At 41.4% G+C, this 20,978-nt stretch overlaps 2 protein-coding genes across 3 annotated transcripts in view; both read right to left on the bottom strand.

The window, feature by feature from the left end:
* CFLAR (CASP8 and FADD like apoptosis regulator) overlaps positions 1–1,732 on the bottom strand; it is a 32,711-nt gene extending 30,979 nt beyond the window's left edge. The window contains 1 exon segment of the mRNA XM_024214058.2: positions 1,581–1,732. The gene's annotated coding sequence lies outside the window, so the exon portion shown is untranslated.
* A 12,321-nt stretch (positions 1,733–14,053) lies between these two features.
* On the bottom strand, positions 14,054–20,428 carry NDUFB3 (NADH:ubiquinone oxidoreductase subunit B3). Of its 2 annotated transcripts, none has more exons than XM_024214079.3 (3): positions 20,251–20,428; positions 17,437–17,572; positions 14,054–14,335 (listed from the first exon to the last, which is right to left on the bottom strand). In XM_024214079.3, the coding sequence occupies exons 2-3, from the start codon at positions 17,568–17,570 to the stop codon at positions 14,179–14,181; spliced, it is 291 nt and encodes a 96-aa protein (XP_024069847.1). In that variant the 5' UTR covers positions 17,571–17,572; positions 20,251–20,428; the 3' UTR covers positions 14,054–14,178. The 2 variants fall into 2 exon arrangements, with proteins under 2 accessions (XP_024069847.1, XP_024069849.1); XM_024214081.2 differs by lacking the exon at positions 20,251–20,428 and adding an exon at positions 19,618–19,758.
* Between the last annotated feature and the right edge of the window lie 550 nt (positions 20,429–20,978).

The following is a 20,978-nucleotide window of genomic DNA, read 5'->3' as shown; positions in this document are numbered from 1 at the left end:
AACTACCACAACAACTTCTGAACCCAGGAAACAGTGATACACCAGTGACTCACACACAAAGACCTGTATTTCTGGTTGCATCTACCTTGGCAAAAATGGGTCCTGTCATTCACTACTGACAACAGCAGATGTAGTGCACCATCCAACCCCAAGCATTCTAACTATTGTCTCTAATCCTGCGTTATTACAACTGTGCCCAGTGAACTCTGTTTTTCCTGCATGCGATGACAGCAGAGTCTGCACTACATATGTGCAGCATGTGTTCTCGGTGTTTATTACCATAAGGTCACCTCTCAGACCTTAGATTGGGGAACTGAAAGGTTTTTCAAGATAAGACAAACAGTGTGGGTAAGGATGGTATTTTAAAGGTAGGATACACGTTGTGCTTGTCAGATTTGACAGTGTTCCTTGAATATAACGTATAGAGGGTTGTTTCATAACCACAATGGCCATTGCCAAACCAGCAAAAATGGGACCCATGATTTATCATCAGTGTAGCTCTTATTTGGAAAAACTTCTTTGAGTTCCACAACGTAAGATCTGCTATATGATTCCACAGGAATATAACTTGGATTTCTTCACCATACCAGCCACATGCTGCAAGGACATTGTGCAACCTCTCTGCTGTTATTGTGTAAGCAGCAGTAGCAGGGCTAGAGACCACTATTGCAAAACCTCTGTGTGGGGCCTCACTCACCTGACTCTATCCCATTATGTTTGTTGCTTTTCCAAGTTTTGTTAAAGAAGTTTTTAACTTTCCTTGCACCAGGAAGAGGGTCTAAGGATAGAGACTTAGAGGGAAAAATCCATAAGTATTTGATAACCTTCTGCATTGTTCTTTATGAATCAGAAACCCTTAGGCCTTGGGGCTGCTTACAATTTGCTCTAGTTTAGTTCAACTGCGGCAGTACAGACCCTTGCTTGGGCACTCTTAGCTCAGTTTCAGTTGAGCGTAACCTGCTCCTAATCAATTTTAAACTAAACTGAAATAAGCTGCTTTTAACGTTTAAGAGAGTTCACCCAACCTCCTGCACCAGTTTTAAATCGGATTAAAAAAATGACCGCTGACATTAAACCAGAGCATTAACATGAGTTACTCTCATCCAAATGCCCTGGATATTGTTCACAGCGCCTTGTGAATCCCCCTGCCCAAAACAACCACCACGGGCCTTCTCAGCCAAGGGGAACGGGCGTTCGCAGCCAGAAATCTCCCTCCCTAGATGGACCGAGGCAGCTCCTCCCCGGCCCTTTGTTCCGCTCCCGGAGAGCGACTGAGTCCAGCCAGGCCACCCAACGTGCAGGGCCCAGACTAGGGTGACCAGACAGCAAGTGTGAAAAATCGGGACAGGAGATGGGGGGTAATAAGAGCCTATGTAAGAAAAAGCCCCAAAATCGGGACTGTCCCTATAAAATCGGGACATCTGGTCACCCTCGCCCAGACGTGTCCTCACACCCCCGCCTTGGCCGCGCTCCCCTCCAGGCGCCAGGCCAGGCCGCAGGATGCCGCGGGCGGCGGTGGCGGCCTGGGGGTGCCCCGAGAGGCGCGGGGGGACGGAGGGGGCAGGCTGGAGGCTACGCACCTGACCGCGCACGGGGGTCCCGGGGCTCCAGCAGCGGAGAAGACGCGAAGGCGAAAGTGAAAGCGGCTGGTCCGCAGCCCCGGCGGCGGCTGGAGGCGAAGCCCGCGGCGGGGCCAGGCGCAGAGGGGAGCAGCAGCAGTTTCCTGTGCAGCCTGGTGGTGGAACCCGGCCAGGCCCAGGGCGGAGCCGCGGCTGCGTTCGCCGCCCGGGCGGGTGGATCTCTACGAGGCCGCCCAGCCCCGCTGGCCGGTGCCCTGCCCAAGCCCACGGCTGAGAGCAGATTGTCATTGTCCCTCCAGCTCGTCTCCCCTGGCTGTACAGCGCCACGCACGACGGCGGGCCCTAGCCCTCGAGAAACAGTCACCCCTGGGTCCCGCCCTGCCTTTGTGCCTTCGCTGGGTGCGGGGAACTTGGGAGACATTCAGGCGCGTCCATGATTTTTCTACCTCTTATAATTGTCCGGCGCAAAATAGGTTCATATACTGATGCAATAACGTAATAGCGCTTCTTACCGGCTGTTTTAGCTCATTTTACAATGTGGGGAGAGTTATAAATATTAGGACTCGGCTCTCTATGAGCTGAGGGGTGAAAACATTATCCCCCATTAGGGTAATGGGGGATAATAATGTATAACTCTCCCCACATTTTACAGCTTGGAAATCGGGCAGCATCCTGTGCGACGGAAGTGACTCATGCTTCAAACATTGGAAAGTGGCTTAAGCACCATGAATCCTGCAATTGTTCATGTAGCTTTAAAGCCAAATTTGTGCTCCCCATCGTGGCTGGTTGTGCCTGAATCCAGTCCCCCTGCGTAATTTAAAACAGTGTGAAGGCTGCTCCAAATTATGCTGGCTCCAAGAGGCTGTTCCACAGCAACTGGGATGCAAGGAAATCCTGGCAATGCCCTGCTCCAGCTGCAGGGAAGGGGAGCTGTATAAAAGTCTGTATGCCACTGCAGAGTCCTACGCTGAAAGATTCAGGTGCACATTGTGCTGGCAGTGGCACAAAGTAAGCCCAGTTCTGGGGAAAATCTAGCCCTAAATCTTCACAAATGTTATATTTAAAGGACAATTCATAAAAATGTAGTATAAGTTTATAGAGCTGCAGTAGGGCTATGAGAGGCATAGACATTTCTACAATTGCTCTTACTACAAATAACCAAAATACTTTTCTACGTGCCTGAACCATTGGCATGATAAGAGGTCTAGTAGCCATTGAGTATCTCACCTAGCATGTTGTCCACGGCTCAGTCAACTGTTTTCCAATGGAATAATGAGCACAAATGAGGGAGGACCTTGGAAAAGTTTGTTACCTTTATCAATATATATTCAAGATTCTGTGGTGTGCTGGATAAGGAAGCCCTTTTGGAGCATACAGATGAGATGTGAAAGTCTTCCAGATCTGTGCATGGTTTTGGCTTATTATGAATGCACTTACAATAATTAATAATACTGCACAGCTATCTAGCAATTCACAGATTCAGAGTGTTGTACAAACAGTCATTAATCCTCAAGCACTCCTGTAAAGTAGGTCTTGCTCCTGTTTTATAGATGGGGAAACAAAGACACAGAAAAGTTATATCAAATTACTTTACTTGCCCACAGCAAGTCAGTGTCAAAGCCAGGAGTAGAACTCAGAGTTATTGTCTCAAAATTCTGGGTTTAGAATGCTAGACTACTGATAACATTTTACATGTATATATCACCTTCCACCCTGAGGGATGTGGAAGCATTTTACAAAACACTGTAAGCATGAATCATTTCATCCTCACTGAAATGCAGCAGCTGAATAACATTACACAGGAACACTATACATAGTTGAGAACAATACTATATGTCATTGAAACTGCAGGGAGAAATTAGGCAAAATGTAATTACTCACACTGGAATGTGGCCAGACACCAAGCTAATATCCTATCTTGCAAAAACATGCTACGAGATATGTATTAACCAGAAGTGGTTAGGATCTCAGTTTAAAATATCTAAAAGGCAGCACCAATAGTACTGTAGTACCTCTGGCATCATGCCATGGCATTGGATCAAAAGGAAATATGCCACCCACTGAATCAATATCTTTTCTTCCTTGGATATATTCTATCCAAGTGCACGGAGACCTAAGCTGTATTAGAAGGAGAGGACTTTTAAGGTCAAAGCTTGAGGTGCTGTGGCTGCAGGCTGACAGATAATGAATGGATAGTGCAGAGAATTGCTTTCTGCAAAAATCTATGTTAAATTGGCAAATCATCTATTTTGCTAGCACAAGGCCATCTACACACATAAGGGACTGACATACTGCATTATTTATTCATGCCCTCCGTTTTCTTTTGAATCACTTTCTTAATTGTGTTGTATGATTGCTCAGCAGTTTGCATATTTTTGCAGATTATAGATATGAGCAAATGTATTTTTCCTATGCAGTTTCTAAAACTAAACACTATACTATCTCTTCCACTCTGTCCCCCTTCTCCTGTAATAACACATGTATATAAGGCAAAATGTATAATGCACCAGTAAGATCATATGCATATAACTGAGAAGAGATGGATCCTTTAAATTAAATTTAAGAACTTGAGGTCTTGTAGTTTAAAATCCAATCTCTCTCTCAAGCATGTTTCTCTTGATTTTAATTTATTATAGTTTTGTGATTCTCGTATGTATTTATGTTTAAAACTCAAGAAAAACATCTCTCAAAAATTGCCCTGATACTACTTAAAATTCTATAAGCCTGATAGACTCTACTGTTTTTATATTACATTTTTTAAATAGTATTTTATATATACAAGGTCAATTGGTTGCATCTGTTAATATCATTGTGAGTTGCCACTGACTGCATTCAACACACAAGCTTTTTTTTTTTTTTTTTAAACCAATGTTCTAAAAAAGGAAAAGGGCAAAACCCCTAGCAGAGAAAAGCATTTTCAAAAAGTAGAGTGGAGTTTTTCTTAAAGAAACTGTGAAATATATTACTTTACAATTGTATGTTTCAGTCTTCACCCAGCAGTGGGAAAATACTTTGCTTCATTTGGTTTTTCATTATTTATAGAGATGTAAATACCTAAAGATAAAGCCCCCAACTCTTTAACTGGAATGGCTAGGCTGGATCCTTGTAGTTGTGAGGAGCCTTATTGAAGTCAAGGGGGTGAAGAGGTCTGCCTATGTATATCCAGCTGCAGGATTGGGCCCCAGATCTCTTCCTAGAAGATGTTGCTTGGAGCAACTGTACATGGCTGAGAAACTGGAGACACAGGTCCCAAACCTGCATTTAGCTTGGTGTGAACAGATCCCTGTGCAGAGACCCATGGAAGTCAATGGGGCTCTGCAGGAGTTCAACGATCCACCTGCCCAGATCCAGTTACAGAATTGGAACCGTAAATGAAGAGATTAACTAAGGAAGTCTTTATAGAAACAGTGGATTTTAAGGAGAGATTTGAAGACAGAGAGGTTGGGTGTTTGATTCATGGCAAATAGTGACTTTAACCACGTGATTGGTTTATTAAGAGTCACGTACAGCATAATAGGACAAATATGCCTTCTCTAGACTTATGCCATTAAACTGAGATTATAGAAATCTCTTTAAGCACCATATGTACACGATAATGTAGTTGCTGATGTATTAGAATCACAATTAGATGGTATTCTGTACTCATGGAGGATATGAATCTGGGAGTTTATGTACTGAGTAGGGCTGTCAATTAATCGCACTGAATTCACGCGATTAACTAAAAAAAATTAATCGCAATCAATCGCACTTATAACAATAGAATACCAATTGAAATTTATTAAATATTTTTGGATGTTTTTCTACATTTTCAATATTGATTTCAATTACAACAGAATACAAAGTGTACATATACAAATATTTGTAAACAAAAAAAATAGTATTTTTCAGTTTACCTCATACAAGTACTGAAATGCAATCTCTTTATCGTGAAAGTGTAATTTACAAATGCAGATTATTTTTGGTTACATAACTGCACTCACAAACAAAACAGTGTAAAACTTTAGAACCTACAAGTCCAATCAGTCCTACTTCTTATTCTGCCAGTTGCTAAGACAAACAAGTTTGTATACACTGATGGGAGATACTGCTGCCTGCTTCTCATTTACAATGTCACCTGAAAGTGAGAACAGGCATTTGCATGGCACTTTTGTAATCGGTGTTGCACGGTATTTACGTGACAGATATGCTAAACATTCATATGCCCCTTCCATGCTTCAGCTACCATTACAGAGGACATGCTTCCATGCTGATGATGCTCGTTAAAAAAATAATGCATCAATTAAATTTGTGATTGTACTCCTTGGAAGGAGAATTGTATGTCTCCTGCTCTGTTTATACCCGCATTCTCCATATATTTCATGTTATAGCAGTCTCGGATGATGACCCAGCACATGTTCATTTTAAGAACACTTTCACAGCAGATTTGACAAAACGCAAAGAAAGTACCGATGTGAGATTTCTAAAAATAGCTACAGCACTCGACCCAAGGTTTAAGAATCAGAAATGCCATCCAAAATCTGAGAGGGACGAGGTGTGCAGCATACTTTCAGAAGTCTAAAAAGAGCAACACTCTGATGCGGAAACTACAGAACCCAAACCACCAAAAAAAGAAAATCAACCTTGTGCTGGTGGCATCTGACTCAGATGATGAAAATGAACATGCATCAGTCCGCACTGCTTTGGATTGTTATCAAGCAGAACCTATCATCAGCATGGAAGCATGTCCTCTGGAATGGTGGTTGAAGCATGAAGGGACATATGAATCTTTAAAGCATCTGGCACGTAAATATCTTGCAACGCCAGTTACAACAGTGCCATGCGAACACCTGTTCTCACCTTCAGGTGACATTGTAAACAAGAAGCAGGCAGCATTATCTCCTACAAGTTGTAACCAACCTTGTTTGTCTAAGTGATTGTCTGACCAAGAAGTAGGACTGATTGGACTTGTAGGCTCTAAAGTTTTACATTGTTTTATTTTTGAATGCAGTTTTTTTTTGTACATACACCTCTACCCCAATATAACGCTGTCCTCGGGAGCCAAAAAATTTTACCGCTTTATAGGTGAAACCGCGTTATATTGAACTTGTTTTGATCCGCCGGAGCGCGCAGACCCATCCCCCCAGAGTGCTGCTTTACCGCGTTATATCCGAATTCGTGTTATATCGGGTCGCGTTATATTGGGGTAGAGATGTAATTCTACATTTGTAAGTTCAACTTTCATGATAAAGAGATTGCACTACAGTACTTGTATGAGGTAAACTGAAAAATATAATTTTTTTTACAGTGCAAATAGTAATAAAAAATAAATATAAAGTGAGCACTGTACACTTTGTATTCTATGTTGTAATTGAAATTAATATATTTGAAAATGTAGTAAACATCCAAAATATTTAAAATAAATGGTATTATATTGTTAACAGCGCGATTAATTGTGATTGTTTTAATCACAAGACTAATCGTGATTAATTTTTTAAATCGCTTGACAGCCCTAGTACTGAGTGAAGTAAAGTTGTAAACTCAGTGTAGGCAAAGCAATAAATGAATCATGAATGCCTCTCTTGATTAGCAGAAATAGTTCTCTGTCTACAGCCACAGATAGGATTTCTGCTTGCATTTCACAAGGAATCTAGCTTTGACCATTGTCAATTCTATTTTTAAGCACATATGACTGAGACAGGCTCTCATGTTATTGTATTATTATATGATCACGTGAGATCCTCAGGTCCAGGTGGCTGTCGCTGTTTGTGAACCTGATTCTTGATCTGTAAAGTGATCTCATCTGTTCTGGCAGAGAGCCGTTTTATTTTTAGGACAGTCATTGCTATGGTTACAGTGAAGGCAGACTTGGTTCTTAGTATCCCTGATCGTGGAGTGTTTTCTATGTAAATATTAGTAACAATAAAATAATTGTGAAATTCTCTGATCAGTGTATCATGTGCATGTAGGGAGGAAAAATTATATATCGCAATAGTTTTAGAACACGAATAAGCATTTTATTTAAAATTAAACAACATTTTTACATGCCACAAAACACCAAATTTAATCATAAACTTAGGATACATTGATGAGCTACATTCATCACTGGTGTAACTTATCAAACCATTGAGTTGCACCCACTTAGCTAAGCAGTAAATTTGGCTCATGGGAGAGTCGGGACTGCTTAACTGAATCTGGGAAACTATAGCTGTCTGCATGTAAAGTCTATGAGGCTATGAAATTACTTCATTTCTTCATCCTACAAATAATCATGGACCCAGATTCATGAGAGATCCCTATTCAAGACAGCACTTAAGCATGTGCTTAATTTTAAGTGATTAAAGTTAAAGTTAAGCATGCACTTAAGAGCTATCCTGTATAGGAATGGAGTTAAACACTTACTTTCATGCTGTACTGAGCTGAGACTGAAATTAGTAAGAAGGCAGGGAACTGTCAATTCAATTGCTATTCTTATTCTGAAAATCTGAAGACACAGGACTAGGCAATTCAGAACTGTGCATATTATTCCTTGTTCCTCTATGAACTCATTATAATATAGTCCTCCTGTTGCAGTTCTTTTCCAGAAAATGAAGAACCTCTGAAATCACCAGAACAGTTTTATTATATTTGTTAACTATCTTTAAACAGAACGATCTGCTCTTTATAAAGTTCAACTTGTAAGCAATATCAAGTAATGTAACAGGTTATTAAATGTATCATATCCAAGGCTATGTTTTAGTCACAGGTATTTTTAGTTAAAGTCATGGACAGTAAACAAAAATTCACACCTTGTGATCTGTCCATGACCTGTACTATGTACCCCTAACTAAATCTTTGGGGGGGGGGCGGCCCGAGGGTGACACGGGTGCTCGGGGGAGGTGGCCTGAGACCCCTGCTGGTGCTGGGGTTTGGTGGGACTGGCAGGCTCTCTACCCGGCTTCTCGGGGCTTCCCGGAAGCGGCGACGTCCCTCCCTCAGCTCCTAGCTCTGCACGCTGCCCCCACCCCAACCACCGGCTCTGCAGCTCCCATTGGCAGTGAACTGCGGCAATGGGAGCTGCGGGGGCAGTGCCTGTGGGTGGAGGCAGCCTGTGGAGCTAGGAGCTGAGGGAGGGACATGTTGCTGCTTCCAGGGAGCCACCCAAGGTAAGCACCGCCCAGAGACCTCACCCCCTCCCACGCCCCAACCACCAGCCTTGAGTCCCCTCCCACACGCACCCAAACTCCTGCTGCTGCTGGGGGTGGGGGGGTGCGATGGCCCGAGACTGCCCAGCAGTGGCCGCTGCAGAAGTCCCGGAAAGTCATTGAATCCATGACCTCCATGACAAACTCTCAGTCTTAATCATATCATATCATACATAAATGTTTACATGGCACATTTTACCCAGAAGGATCTAAAATTACATTACAGTCTTTATACACAGATTACAGATATTGGGTTCAATCCCATTTTCAGTGTACCTCCGAGAGTCTTTGAAAATAAAAATAATAATGTATGGCCAGACCTTCAGCTGGTTGAAATTAATGGAGCTATGCCATTTATATATGACCCAAGACATTTAAGGGCCTGATCCTGCACCGCTTAAGTCAAGGAAACACACCCACTGATTTCAATGGAAGCAAGATCAGGCTCTAAATAAATACACACCTGCATGCTGAAGCACTTGGAGTGCTCTATAACGATTCAAAATTACAATGAGATACAGAAAATAAAATCTCAACCCAATAGCATCTGCAGATTAGTTTTTAAAGGTTCTTTGAAGACTGTAAGAGACCTAAGATAAACCATGAGCAGCTCATGACATACCTTAAGGCCACCATAGCATACAAAAAAAATCAAAAGTATGCACATCAAAAGGGCACACCAACCACCGCTACACAGTATTCCTGTTGTGCTGCAAAGAGCGTGTTTGGTGGGTGGCATACACATGTCTGATGCACAAGACTCATCAGCATTTAAAAAAATACTGTAGCTAGTGTTAGCTTGAGTAATACTTGTTTTTTTTTTTCTATGCTTCCATCTAAAACCAAGAGATAAGCACAATTTCATACTGGACCCAGCTGGAACAAACAGTGCATACCAGGCAATCCATATGTGTATTCAGGCAGTGGCACCTGGGGCTCAGTGTGGAAATATGTTGTACAGTGTACCTTACACAGCATGTCTTGTTTTGCTTTACAGAGAATGACACAAGAGCATGAGATGCCTAAGAAAGGATTAAATAAGACAACAAGCCTTAATAAAACAAGCTGTTGTTGTATAAACATCATCTTGGGAAAATATCATATGGAGATGTAAAACTCCACTGAAAAGTACAGCTGCAATCCCATGATCACTGACGTTTACTGGGCTGTGAAAATAAAGTTTTGTCATAAGGGTTGTATGAAAAGTGGCATTTTAGCAAATGTAACCCTCCCCCTCCAGGAAATGGGAATCAGGAGTTTTTGCACTCCTGTATTGTATCATGATACGATTACTGCAAGAAATCCTCTCTTGCCAGCACCCTCACACTGAAAGCACACTGCATGATATTTGGTGGTAAAGCAATGTCCTAGAAAAGTAGGGTAAGGAAAACTGTGACCTCTCTTTATGTAATGCTGTGAACATGCATACTCCCTGTTATCCTAGGCTAAACTGAGGTTGCAGATCAGAAGGGGAAGTGATAACACAGACATTATAGCCATGTGTGATGTTATATCCATGGACATTATAAGCAAGGAAAAATCACTATTCTATCTGTCTAGGTTTTTATAACAGCACTTACCTTCATATTTCTAAGGCCATGAATCAGGAAAGCATTTAAGCACACTCTTAAGTCCCACTGACTTTGAAGTAAATGACACGCTGTGCTGTCGGTAGCATGAGGTAGGTAAAGGTGGTAGGTGCTGGATAACTGGGGACAGACCATGATATTTACCTGTACTGGATTTATTTTAATATTTTTGTTGTTGCTTTTTCATGTTGGTTTTATTCTTCATTTCAATATTTCAATTTCACGTTGCATTGGTTCAAGCTACATAAAGACATTATAGCTGTTGGACTACATGGCAAGGATGAATGAGGTGCTATATGGACAGTCAAACTCTACTGCTAAAGGGCAACTGGAATATTTCTTCTTTCTGCTGTTCATAAAATGCATTTTCAGAATGTTGATTAAATGGCTATAAACATGTAGACCTACCACTATTCATTGACTATAGTTTAAAATACAGATAACATATTTTCATTTACTCCTAACAATCCGTATAATCAGAGCTATTTCTCATGCAGAGAAAACATTCCAAAGCTTGTGCTTTCCTTTACTCACACCAAAAACCCCATACACCAGCTTGAGGGCTATCATCACCATAGGCTGGGGCAAACGCATGGCCTGTGTCTTAGTCTCTGTCCTTCGCTACAGTATCCTCTGGAGTAGGTATCCATTTTGATGAAGGAACTATCTGACTATATTTCAGAGTAGCAGCCATGTTAGTCTGTATCCGCAAAAAGATACAGACAGACATCATCTTCCTTTCCAAATGCAAGCAGATGGACATCATATCTGACTATAGAGTACTACACACTGTCAAGGTACACCATGTGGACCTTTTTAGGATTTTCACTACTTCCATCTCTTCTGGCAGCAGGCAGAAGCATCTGTGAACTTGGAATCTATCTTCACTGTTGAATTTAATTTTGGTATACAAGCAAACTAATGCTTTAAGTACTATGAGTGAGTTTTACATGCAGTGTTAAGTTGATTAGCCGTTAACACCCATGATTTCTTGGTACCCAAACCTTGAAGTGCAGTAATTTTAAAAATTCTGTAACAAATAACACTGCAGAGCTTTAGATTTATTATTAAATGGTTTTCAGATCCATTTACAAGTTAAAAAGTTACATCTATTACCACTTTTTTCAGTCCCAGCTCTGCAAACTCAGCCTAGGATCCGAATGACAAAATAGGATCTTGCTAACATCACTGCTACTAAATATTTTGCAATTGGAACTTTTAGCTAACAGTTCTTTTGATGATGCAGGAGCTATAGCACAATTAAGCTCACTTTATAGCACTACAGAACCAAAATAGATAGCAGGGTAAATAGTCATTTATTTTATTCATAACAGTGAGAAACTGTAACTCTAAACACAGACAGGAAATAAATCTAAAAAAGAAGGTGCTATTTAACCAAAAAGGATGAATGTAAGTAGCCAATAGCCATGTGGGTGCATCAAGTGTTTAGTGCAGAAAACCAGAGTTCATAATAAATATTAGGGTTGGAAAGAATCTCAAGTCATGCAGTCCATTCCACTGAATCAATGCACGATAGTAATCAAATTTCTACAGCACACGTTTGTTCCCTCTTTAGCTTTACCTCAAGTGGTATTCTAATGCTGACAATTCAGCAACTTTCCTTAGCAAATCATTCTATTGTCTGAGCTTACTGTTAAAAGGTGGTCCATGATCGTGTTTACATTTTTCTTCTGTTTTAGGGCATCACTTGCAACAAGAAAATGATTTCCATTGACTTCCTTTCTTTGGTAGCTATGATTCTGACATTCCCAATGAAAGATCTTTTCTGGAAGTTGTACAAATCCAATTATTTTAACCTCTCTCCAAAGTTAATATTTTTGAAATCTTTTACTATATTTGTCCTGCTTTTGGAGTCTCAAGACGCAAGGCAACATGATTGCTATACAGTTGAGATCAGAATTAACCCCTTACATAATGCTATGTTGCAGAGAAAAGGCTGTATGTATTTTATAGTTCAGTGTTCCAACTTGCACATTGGCAGACATTTCACAGAATGGATAATTTAGTAAGTTTAAAATCTTGACCAAAGCAGCCACTGTAACAACATCCTTCACATCTTGTAATAAAAACCTTGAGTTGAAATATATAAACAAATGTTAAATCTGGCAGCAGCTCACAGCAAATTTTCTTATTACAACACACGTAGGATATTAAAGTGAGGTGTATCTCTTTTTAAAAAGGATTAGTTAAGAGCAATCAGCTTGTCTTCATATTCAAAAACAGTAAAAAATGGAAGACTTTTATATATACGTCTATGAACTAAATCCATACAACAGAACAATTTAATTATTGTTGAAAACAGCATAAATGGAGAAAATATTAGAATTCTAAATTATTTAATGTGTGACAATGTTCTGTTGATATATAAATTGGGACATTAGGTGCTCTAATCATACAATGTATTCATAACATCAAATTAAAAAAATTAATCCAACTCTTGAAATCTTGTAATTTTCACTGTGTGACACTGTAACAGCCATTATATGTAGTATTTGTTTCTATCTTGATGTTCTTCCACTTATTCACGAAAAGTTGTCAAAAATTGTGTAAAATAAAAGCCATTGTATTTTTTTATTACACCATCGTTGATGTGAACAGGAAACTATCACAATCTTTTTCTTGTGCTGCTTATAGCAGCCTACCAATCCCACTCTTCCTGAAAGACATTGGGGAAGATTTAAACTCTCTGTGCTTCTAAGGGAACAATTTATTTAGATATTTGTCTGCAAAATTTGTAACTCCCATGGGCCCACGCTAAGAGGAGCCCCTGGCGCCCCACAGAGGTAATGTAAGGAGAATGGAAATCGATTCCTGTTCCCCTCTCCCAGCTGCTGACGTGCCCATAGCAGCCCTGCCAACACCCCACAAGGAGCTTCCTTAAACTCTCCATCTCCCAAAAAGTTAATGTTTTTTAACCCAACTCTCATTCACACAAAGATCTCTCTCTCATTTGTGGTACTTTAAGCTTAAACTAGCTGAATTGTGTGTGTGTGTGTGTGTGTGTGTGGGGGGGGTGTTAAGGTACACTGCTGCTGACACTGGAGAATGCAGCTGAGTTACAACAACTCATCTGCTGCTAAGCCAATCACTCTATGTAGATCAAGTGTCATTTTACAGTGAGCAAGACTAGCTCAAAGGCAGGAATTCAAGTATACTAACAAACTAACTGTTGAAGTGAAGAAGAGCCCTATGTCAGCAGTTAATAAGCTGTTTTTAGAAATTACATATGCTCCATAATCTAAGTTTGCATTAAAAAAAAAGTCTTTAGCCATTTGTTTGCACAGATAACCTTAAAAGTATGAAGCAACTGTGATGTCAGCCTAAGTCGGCAGACAGCCTGGCCCTGGAACAACACCTCTGAGGGCAGCGCCAATTCACTGTATGGAGTTATGGCTGAAGGCTAGTGTTAGTTAACTGTTGATCTGTTCACTATTTCACAGCTGATCAAAGCTTGCAAGAAAGGAGAGTGATAGTATTGTGAAGAGCTGCACAATATGGTACAAGTAACAACTTCTTTTGGAGTTTCAAGTTGGCAGAGCTTGAAAGAGTACCAATATTATTTTCCTCACTAGTTCAATAGATGGTACATACCATCTCATGCAGATCTTGTTTTTCCAAGAATCAAGTCAAGTTTAGATTTGGGAGCATCATTGGAAAGTTTTATTTTTTTTCTCCAAGAAAAGATGACAAAGCCATAGAGACATGCTCTTGCCAATGAGAAATTTTAATAGGCATCTTTACACGTGCAACAAAAGCAGTAAGCTATTGTATAACATGTTTTAATTTAGAACTGTGTAAATAACTTTGAGAAGTTCTGCTATTCCATTTTCAGTGATGTCCTCCATTTTTCTTCGGAGGAAACAGTGCGTACTCGACCCCAAGTGCTACCACAAAGGCTACGAATCCCCACTTGAAACCTTTGGTGAGAACGTCCAGAATAGTGACAGGTTTTGCAAAGCCACCCATATATCTCCATGCCTCATTGCTAGGAAAAAAACAAAACCGACAGATAGAATGGGTCTTCTAACTTCGTTCTGATTCCATATACCAACACAAATATATTTATATGCAAAAAGTTAAAAAACATATTCCAAAAAGCTATGCATTGAAAATGTAAGGTTTCCATAGTTAAAGCACTCAAATATCAGGAAATACTATGAAGTTAACTATGCCCCCTTATGCATGTTTGTTATGCCAACCTTTAATTACCATATTACATGATCACATAAGACATCTTCAGTAACAAAATAATTTTTTCCTGCAACTTTAGCTATACATGTGTAGTGTCTTCTGTTACTGTGTCCTACTTACTTTCTGTATGCCGGAAAAACAGAACCCACAAGTCGTTTATATACAAGATATGAAGTGAATGAAGCAAGTGCTCCTGTGCCACTTTTGAATGAGGCAGGTGTAATTATCATTATTTGTATTACTTTAACATCCAGGACCCATTGTGCTAGGTGCTGTACAAGCACAGAACGAAAAGACAATCCCTGACCCAAAGAGCTTACCATCTAATTGTAAAGCACTAGACACTTCCCTGCTTGAGTCTTACTGGTGAAATTAACACTCTCAGCATAGTTTGAATACTCCTTTCTGTGCTGTTTAAAAAGACAGAATTTCTTTTTTTTCTATTTTTTTGTCTAAAGACCATAACATTCTGTCTTATGCAAGCCTTTACCTCACTGAGCATGTATGTGAACAACAGCTGTTACTACCACTTCAGTCATAAAGTACTTAGACTTATCAGATCCACATGTAATATTAAGTCCAACACAAATAATGTAGTCTGTTCCAGAAACAAAGCTCTGAATTCCACTATCATATTTGCAGAGGACACAGAGACATAGCTAAGGAAAAAACAATCTACCAGAGGATAAGATTGAACCACTGTCACCGCACTTGATACTGATAGTTTTGATGAGAGTCTCAGCAGAATTGTCAAGGACTGAATGGTCTGTAGACACTCATCTACCCCTTTCTCCTGTGTAGGTGATCTCTCTAGCTCAGGGTTAAGGCACACTGGATGGGAGACTTGTTCTGTAGGTGCTAGTACTGTGTTCCTATGAAGTGGATAAAGAATTTCAGTCTTCAGGGCTGTAAATCTGCATTCGTTCATCAGGGCTAAATCTACATAGAAGCTGTATGTACATAAATTAGGCTACACTGGTCTTAGATTTCCCAGCCTTTTGACAGGTGCCAATACCAACTAAAAGAAAAAAGCCCAGAGGGGTTTTGCTACTTTAGCATTCTTACTACAAGATATTCTTCAGAAGGACAACATTAATAAATGTAGTAAACAGATCTTGATACTTCTATCATGTCTTCACTAAAGAGATTGCTATGAAATTAGTACTAGAGGCTTGTCTCAGTGTGGGATTTAAGCATTATTTTATACATAATTCTGCATTAGGCAAAGATATGCAGGAGAGATCCAATACTTTAATCTACTAAGAGATTTTGCACTTTCTCCCTTAGTCAATACTCAACAAATCCAGTAAACAACTCTTTTTTTTTTCCCCAACGCAAACCAATGTTCTGAGAAACACAGCAATTTTTAACCTAGGAAAGGGAATAAATAGCATGAGTTTTTCTCAGCCCCACACAGTATTTTGGAGCAGTTTCAGGGCAATATACTTAGGAAACATGTGCAGGAGAGGGTGTGGGATTAATTTACTGGCTATTTATGCAGCCCTTTGGAAGAATGTGTTGGAGTATGGCCATTTTCTTGTGGTAGTAAACTGGACTCCTGCAGAAAAGAGAAATATTATTGTGCTCCAGATAAAATTAACTATTTAACTAGAGTGAATTTTATAAGCTTGAACTCACAAGAAATAGAAGCAAGAATAAAAAACTGAATGTCGGAGACTTAGAAAGTAGGGTTCAGAGACAGCTGATAACCGTAGATAGTTAATATCTGGTAAAACAACTCCAGGTAACATTAAAAGATAGTAATTAATATAAAGTTAGAGACTATGTAATACTCTTACACTATCTCCTGAACAAATAAAAGGAAATAAAGGATTACTCAATCCACCCAAACCCACCCCCAATAGGTCATAATAAGAGGTGATAAAGCAATATCCATCCAACAGCTTGCTTTAAAACACATGGTAAAAACTGCATAAGAGTACTGGAGGAAGCAGGTATGACGATTTCCCTGTAGGACCATGGAATAGCTAATGTAGGGCTTTTGTCTTCCTGTAGAATGGGACAATGGAGCATGAAGCATGCCACTTTTAATTCCCAAAGGCTGAAGAATGGTAAAGGAGAATGTTATATATTTCTCCCCATTGTGACTCAGGTCAAAGCCCTGTCTCTACAGCTATCTAAACAACGCAGAATAGCTCTAGGGAGTAAGATACCTCCCCAGTTCAAGGGACTAAGATCAGGTCTTCCATGACTTGATTCACCTTAACAGTTTTCTATATGATTTTCATGAACTGCTTAGCAAACATAGAACAAAGTAGAATGAAACCCCAAGCCATCTGCTACTACAGTTCAAAACTTCAATTAAAGGCCCCAATTCAGCAAAACAATCTTGTCTATAAGCACACAAGTAATCCTGTTCCTATTCAGCAAAGCATTTAAGCACATACTGTACTGAAGTTCCATTGAAATCAATGAGATTTAAGACCATGCTTAAGTGCTTTGCTGAATAGGGACAGGATTACTCACATGCTTAAATTCAAGCATTGCTTCAATGCCTTGCTGAACCAAGGCCAAGATCATGGAACCCCCCCAACTTAAGTATTTGTGGGATAGCTCAGGCTAAAGGTAAACAGTGTGCTCACCTCTCCGTTCTGCAGAACAAAATCTGAAAAGACATGTCTTCATCTCATCATAAAACATCACAAAGTATGGCTGAACTTTACAATGTGAGGAGGCTCTGAGGGTAATGCAATACTAGTAACCTCTACACAAAAAATGAACATCAACCACATTTTTTATGTGATAACTGATGCAGTCTAGGTGTTTTTCCAGCTTTTTTGCTAAAAAGAACCATCCACAATGACTACATCACAAGGTTACAGGAAGTGCACGCGTGTGTATCTATATATCTGAATGATGTATTCTCTCACTTACCGAAGCCATGGATCTCTAAGACCCCGCCTAGCCAGTCTATCTTGGACATCCTGTAGCGGAGTACCCTCTATCTTCCAGTGTTTATAGTCAGGGAGTTCCATTTTCCCAGGATGATGTTCATGTCCATGCCCCATGTCTGCAGGAAAAGGTTAAAAAAAAGGCCCTGCTCTTTCAAGGTGCACAATTTACTTTTGTTTAAACTTCCTAAGATTGACGTTCTCTTTCAGAAATTGGGGAGGAGAGGGAGAGGGATTTCTAACACCACCGTACCGCACTGAGGCAGTGTTGTAAACAGTAATCTTCAGAATAAAAATAGATGTTTTATTAATAGTTCTAATAATAATAATGCAGAGATCCTTCACGCTGTGATTAGCTATGCTATACTATACTAGTTTTGGTAAATCATTTCTGATTAGTAGCACTTGTCCAATTTGCCTGGGGTGCTAACTGTTCAGTTCACTTAACTCCAGTGACAGCTAGTGTACCAAAAGGCAACATCCTTCTCTGATAATCATTGTAAGGGAATTTATTAACGCTAGCATTATCTTCTTTACAGAACAATGTTAGTTTCTGCTCAAAGATACTACCACTATGTGGATTTTCAGATACTCAGCTGAACACATTAAAGACGTTGCCCAGGGAGTTGGGAAGGATTTACATATGATTTAAATATATAAAAGCAAACACTGCAGGACACTGGAGATGACAGTTTATCCAAATTTGGTATTATAATGTCATTGTGATCCTTTCACAGATGCTAATGTGTTTTCAAAACCACTGTCTAGTATAAACATTTCTAACATTTTTGACTGAAATATTTCATGTTGGAAATCTTTTTACCATTTAGGAAATTACATTACCATTTTTTCTGAGCACTGATCATTACATCTCCTTATTTGAATAATTTAAATTTTAAAATAGTCTTGTGGCTTCAAAAAATCTCATACTGGATGATGGAAGACACTATTTACCATTTTAGGAGACACTCTTTTAATACTCTAATGTAATGCTACTATGGCTTAGTTCTGCATAAACTCTACCCTAATAAACCTGGTTAGTCACAACTCCTTTCAAATTGTGCATTAAAATACTTGGAACCCAAAAGGGGGCGGAAGGGGAAAGAGAGAGTTTGTGTACATGCTTGCACACGCCTCTCTCTCTTGTTTTCACCAGAAATTCCATCTCCACCGGAGACAGCTTCCCAACAAAAGTACAATTGAAATCCAATGTTTCTGCAAAGTTTTGGTTTTGACAAATCAGCATCTTCCAACGAAAAGTGTTCTGTTAAAGAATTCCCAACCAGCTTTACTTATTATATAGTACATGCAACTCAAATGAATATTTTGAAACTTAACTATTTATTTTGAGAGACAAGGTGTACATTTCAGAATGCATGAAACATTGTACTCTGTTCTCAATTGTCTTATTGTACACAGCTACAGCCATATTTAGAAGTATGTCAAAGAATCTATTTTTTTTAAATTGGTATGTACTGCAATTTGTATGCCAGTTAGGACAGCCTGTATATCTTGCTTTCTTAAAAGATCGTCTCTCTCTTTCTGAACAATATTGTTACCACAGACATCAGCAAAGGTATATGTGGGCCCCTCATATTTGGATCTCACTCTCCTTCTTTGGGCTGAAATAACTCAAGTTTGTTGACCTTTGTGGTATGTTGAAAACTTCATTTTTTTAAACTCAAACTTTTGGGAAAGTGAAGTTGGACAGCTGGTATCTGGGGAGGGGGGAGTACTTTAATCTTTTTGCACTAAGGGGTTAGTCTATTATCTCAAATATATGGTGGGAATCAGATACATTATTCTCTATTGTATGCATTTTAAAGAAACATCAAAGATGTCCAGAGCATGAGACAGCTTTTTTTTATGTATTATAAACCAAAAATAAATAATAAATGACATCTTGTTCTTAATGAATTTGATTAGACTAAGCAGACAATGTAATCAAACTATGAAAGTGTTTAAGCCCTGACTTAAGTCACAGATTTTTAAGGCTAGAAGGAACCATTTTGATCATCTAGTCTAAATTCCTCCATATGAGCAGCCTGCTCTCCACGGCCCATGGCAAGTGGACAGCAGACCAGTTTGGAAATCACCAAGTTAGATAAATTAACATCACTAATCACGTTAATATTTATTAACATTTTAAAATTATTCAACTCACATGGCGCCTACAAAAACAGTGTTTCTGTCAATCTAATGAGGGACACTGGCTCTCCAAACCCAGATTCTAATTAACTGTTTGGACTAGATCGTGTCACAGCTGAGTACCAACCCCCAATGGAGCGGATTTGGCTCCTCATCACTGAAAAACAAACAGAAAGACCACAGGGCCAGATCCGTAGCTGATATAAGATTGCATAGCTCTGCTGAAGTCACGGAGCAACACCACTGGCAGGGGCCCCGTGCTGGCACCTGCCATGGCACTCGGGACCGCCACCCGCGTAGACCCTTCCCCCGGCTCCGTGTAGACCCCCAGTGGGGACACCAATGGCCCATACACAAGCAGAGGACGCGCTGGTGAGGGTGGAGACAAAGGTGGTTCGGGGATTGTTGGGGCAGGTTGGACATACACCGGCCCGGGGTGGCCTAGGTAATACTTGGCCCTGACAGGAGTGCAGGGGACGCGGTGACCTCTCAAGTCTCGGGGTTTCTTCCAGGCCTACGAGGCTGCCCCACAGCAGCACACGGGGGGAGGGGGGGTAACGCAGGATGCCCTTGCCCAGGGACGGGGGAACCAGCACCGCTGCCTCCCCCATAGCGCCTGGGCCCCGCCGCCGCCGGAGCTCCCCGCTACCTGGCCGCTCCGTCACCCCGCTCAGTCCAGGCGCACCGGCCCCGGAAGCGGAAGTCGCCGTCTCGGACTAGCTCCGACAGGGGACGCCGCCGGGCGCGCAGGTTCCGGGAGCTTTTCCTGCCCCGCTCCCGGTCGCTCCGAGCCGCCGCTGAGGCCCCGCCCCGTTTCGTCGGAGCCGCAGCCGCCGCTCTCGGAGGCGAGTCCCGGGTTCCCAGCCCCGGTGCCACGAGGCCCCGGGCGGGAGCAGGAGTGGGGGGAGAGGCGGAAATAGCCAATGAGCGCGGCGCTTGTTGGGGGGAGGGAGCGGCCCAATGGCCGGGGGCGTTGTTGCGCTGCAGGGCTGGCCGCAGAGGAGGCAGGAAGGGGACGGGGAGAGGGGGCGGCAGGTACCGGGGGCAGCGGGCAGGGAGAGGGGGCGGCCGCTGCGCTCCTCGCTGTAGCCGTGGGGCGGGGCCGGCAGAGGTCAGACCTTGACCCTCCCGGGGGCGCGGCAGTCAGCCCTCCCTCAGGGGGTGCCGGGCTCCGGGCGGGCTGCGGGCCCCCATTGTCCGCACAGGTGTGAGAGCAGCTGAGACACCGGCACCCCACGGGCTGCGGGGCCCCCGTGCTGGCACCTGCCATGGCACTCGGGACCGCCACCCGCGTAGACCCTTCCCCCGACTCCGTGTAGAGCCCTCCCCGTGGCACTCGGGGACCCCTTCCCCTGCCCCGCATAGATCTGTTCCCCT

This window comes from Terrapene carolina, unplaced genomic scaffold (assembly GCF_002925995.2).
Source record: "Terrapene carolina triunguis isolate 2854851 unplaced genomic scaffold, T_m_triunguis-2.0 Scaffold62, whole genome shotgun sequence".
Classification (NCBI taxonomy): Eukaryota; Metazoa; Chordata; order Testudines; family Emydidae; genus Terrapene; species Terrapene triunguis.
Note: the sequence above shows the minus strand (reverse complement) of the source record. Positions and strands in the feature narration are given on the sequence as shown.

Bases quoted from the DNA above. Each gene is read 5' to 3' on its own strand.
- NDUFB3 (XM_024214079.3), bottom strand. From the start codon at position 17,570: ATGGGGCATGGACATGAACATCATCCTGGGAAAATGGAACTCCCTGAC. The intron at 14,336-17,436 runs GTAAGTGAGAGA...TTTTTTTCCTAG, and splicing joins CTTAGAGATCCATGGCTTCG to CAATGAGGCATGGAGATATA.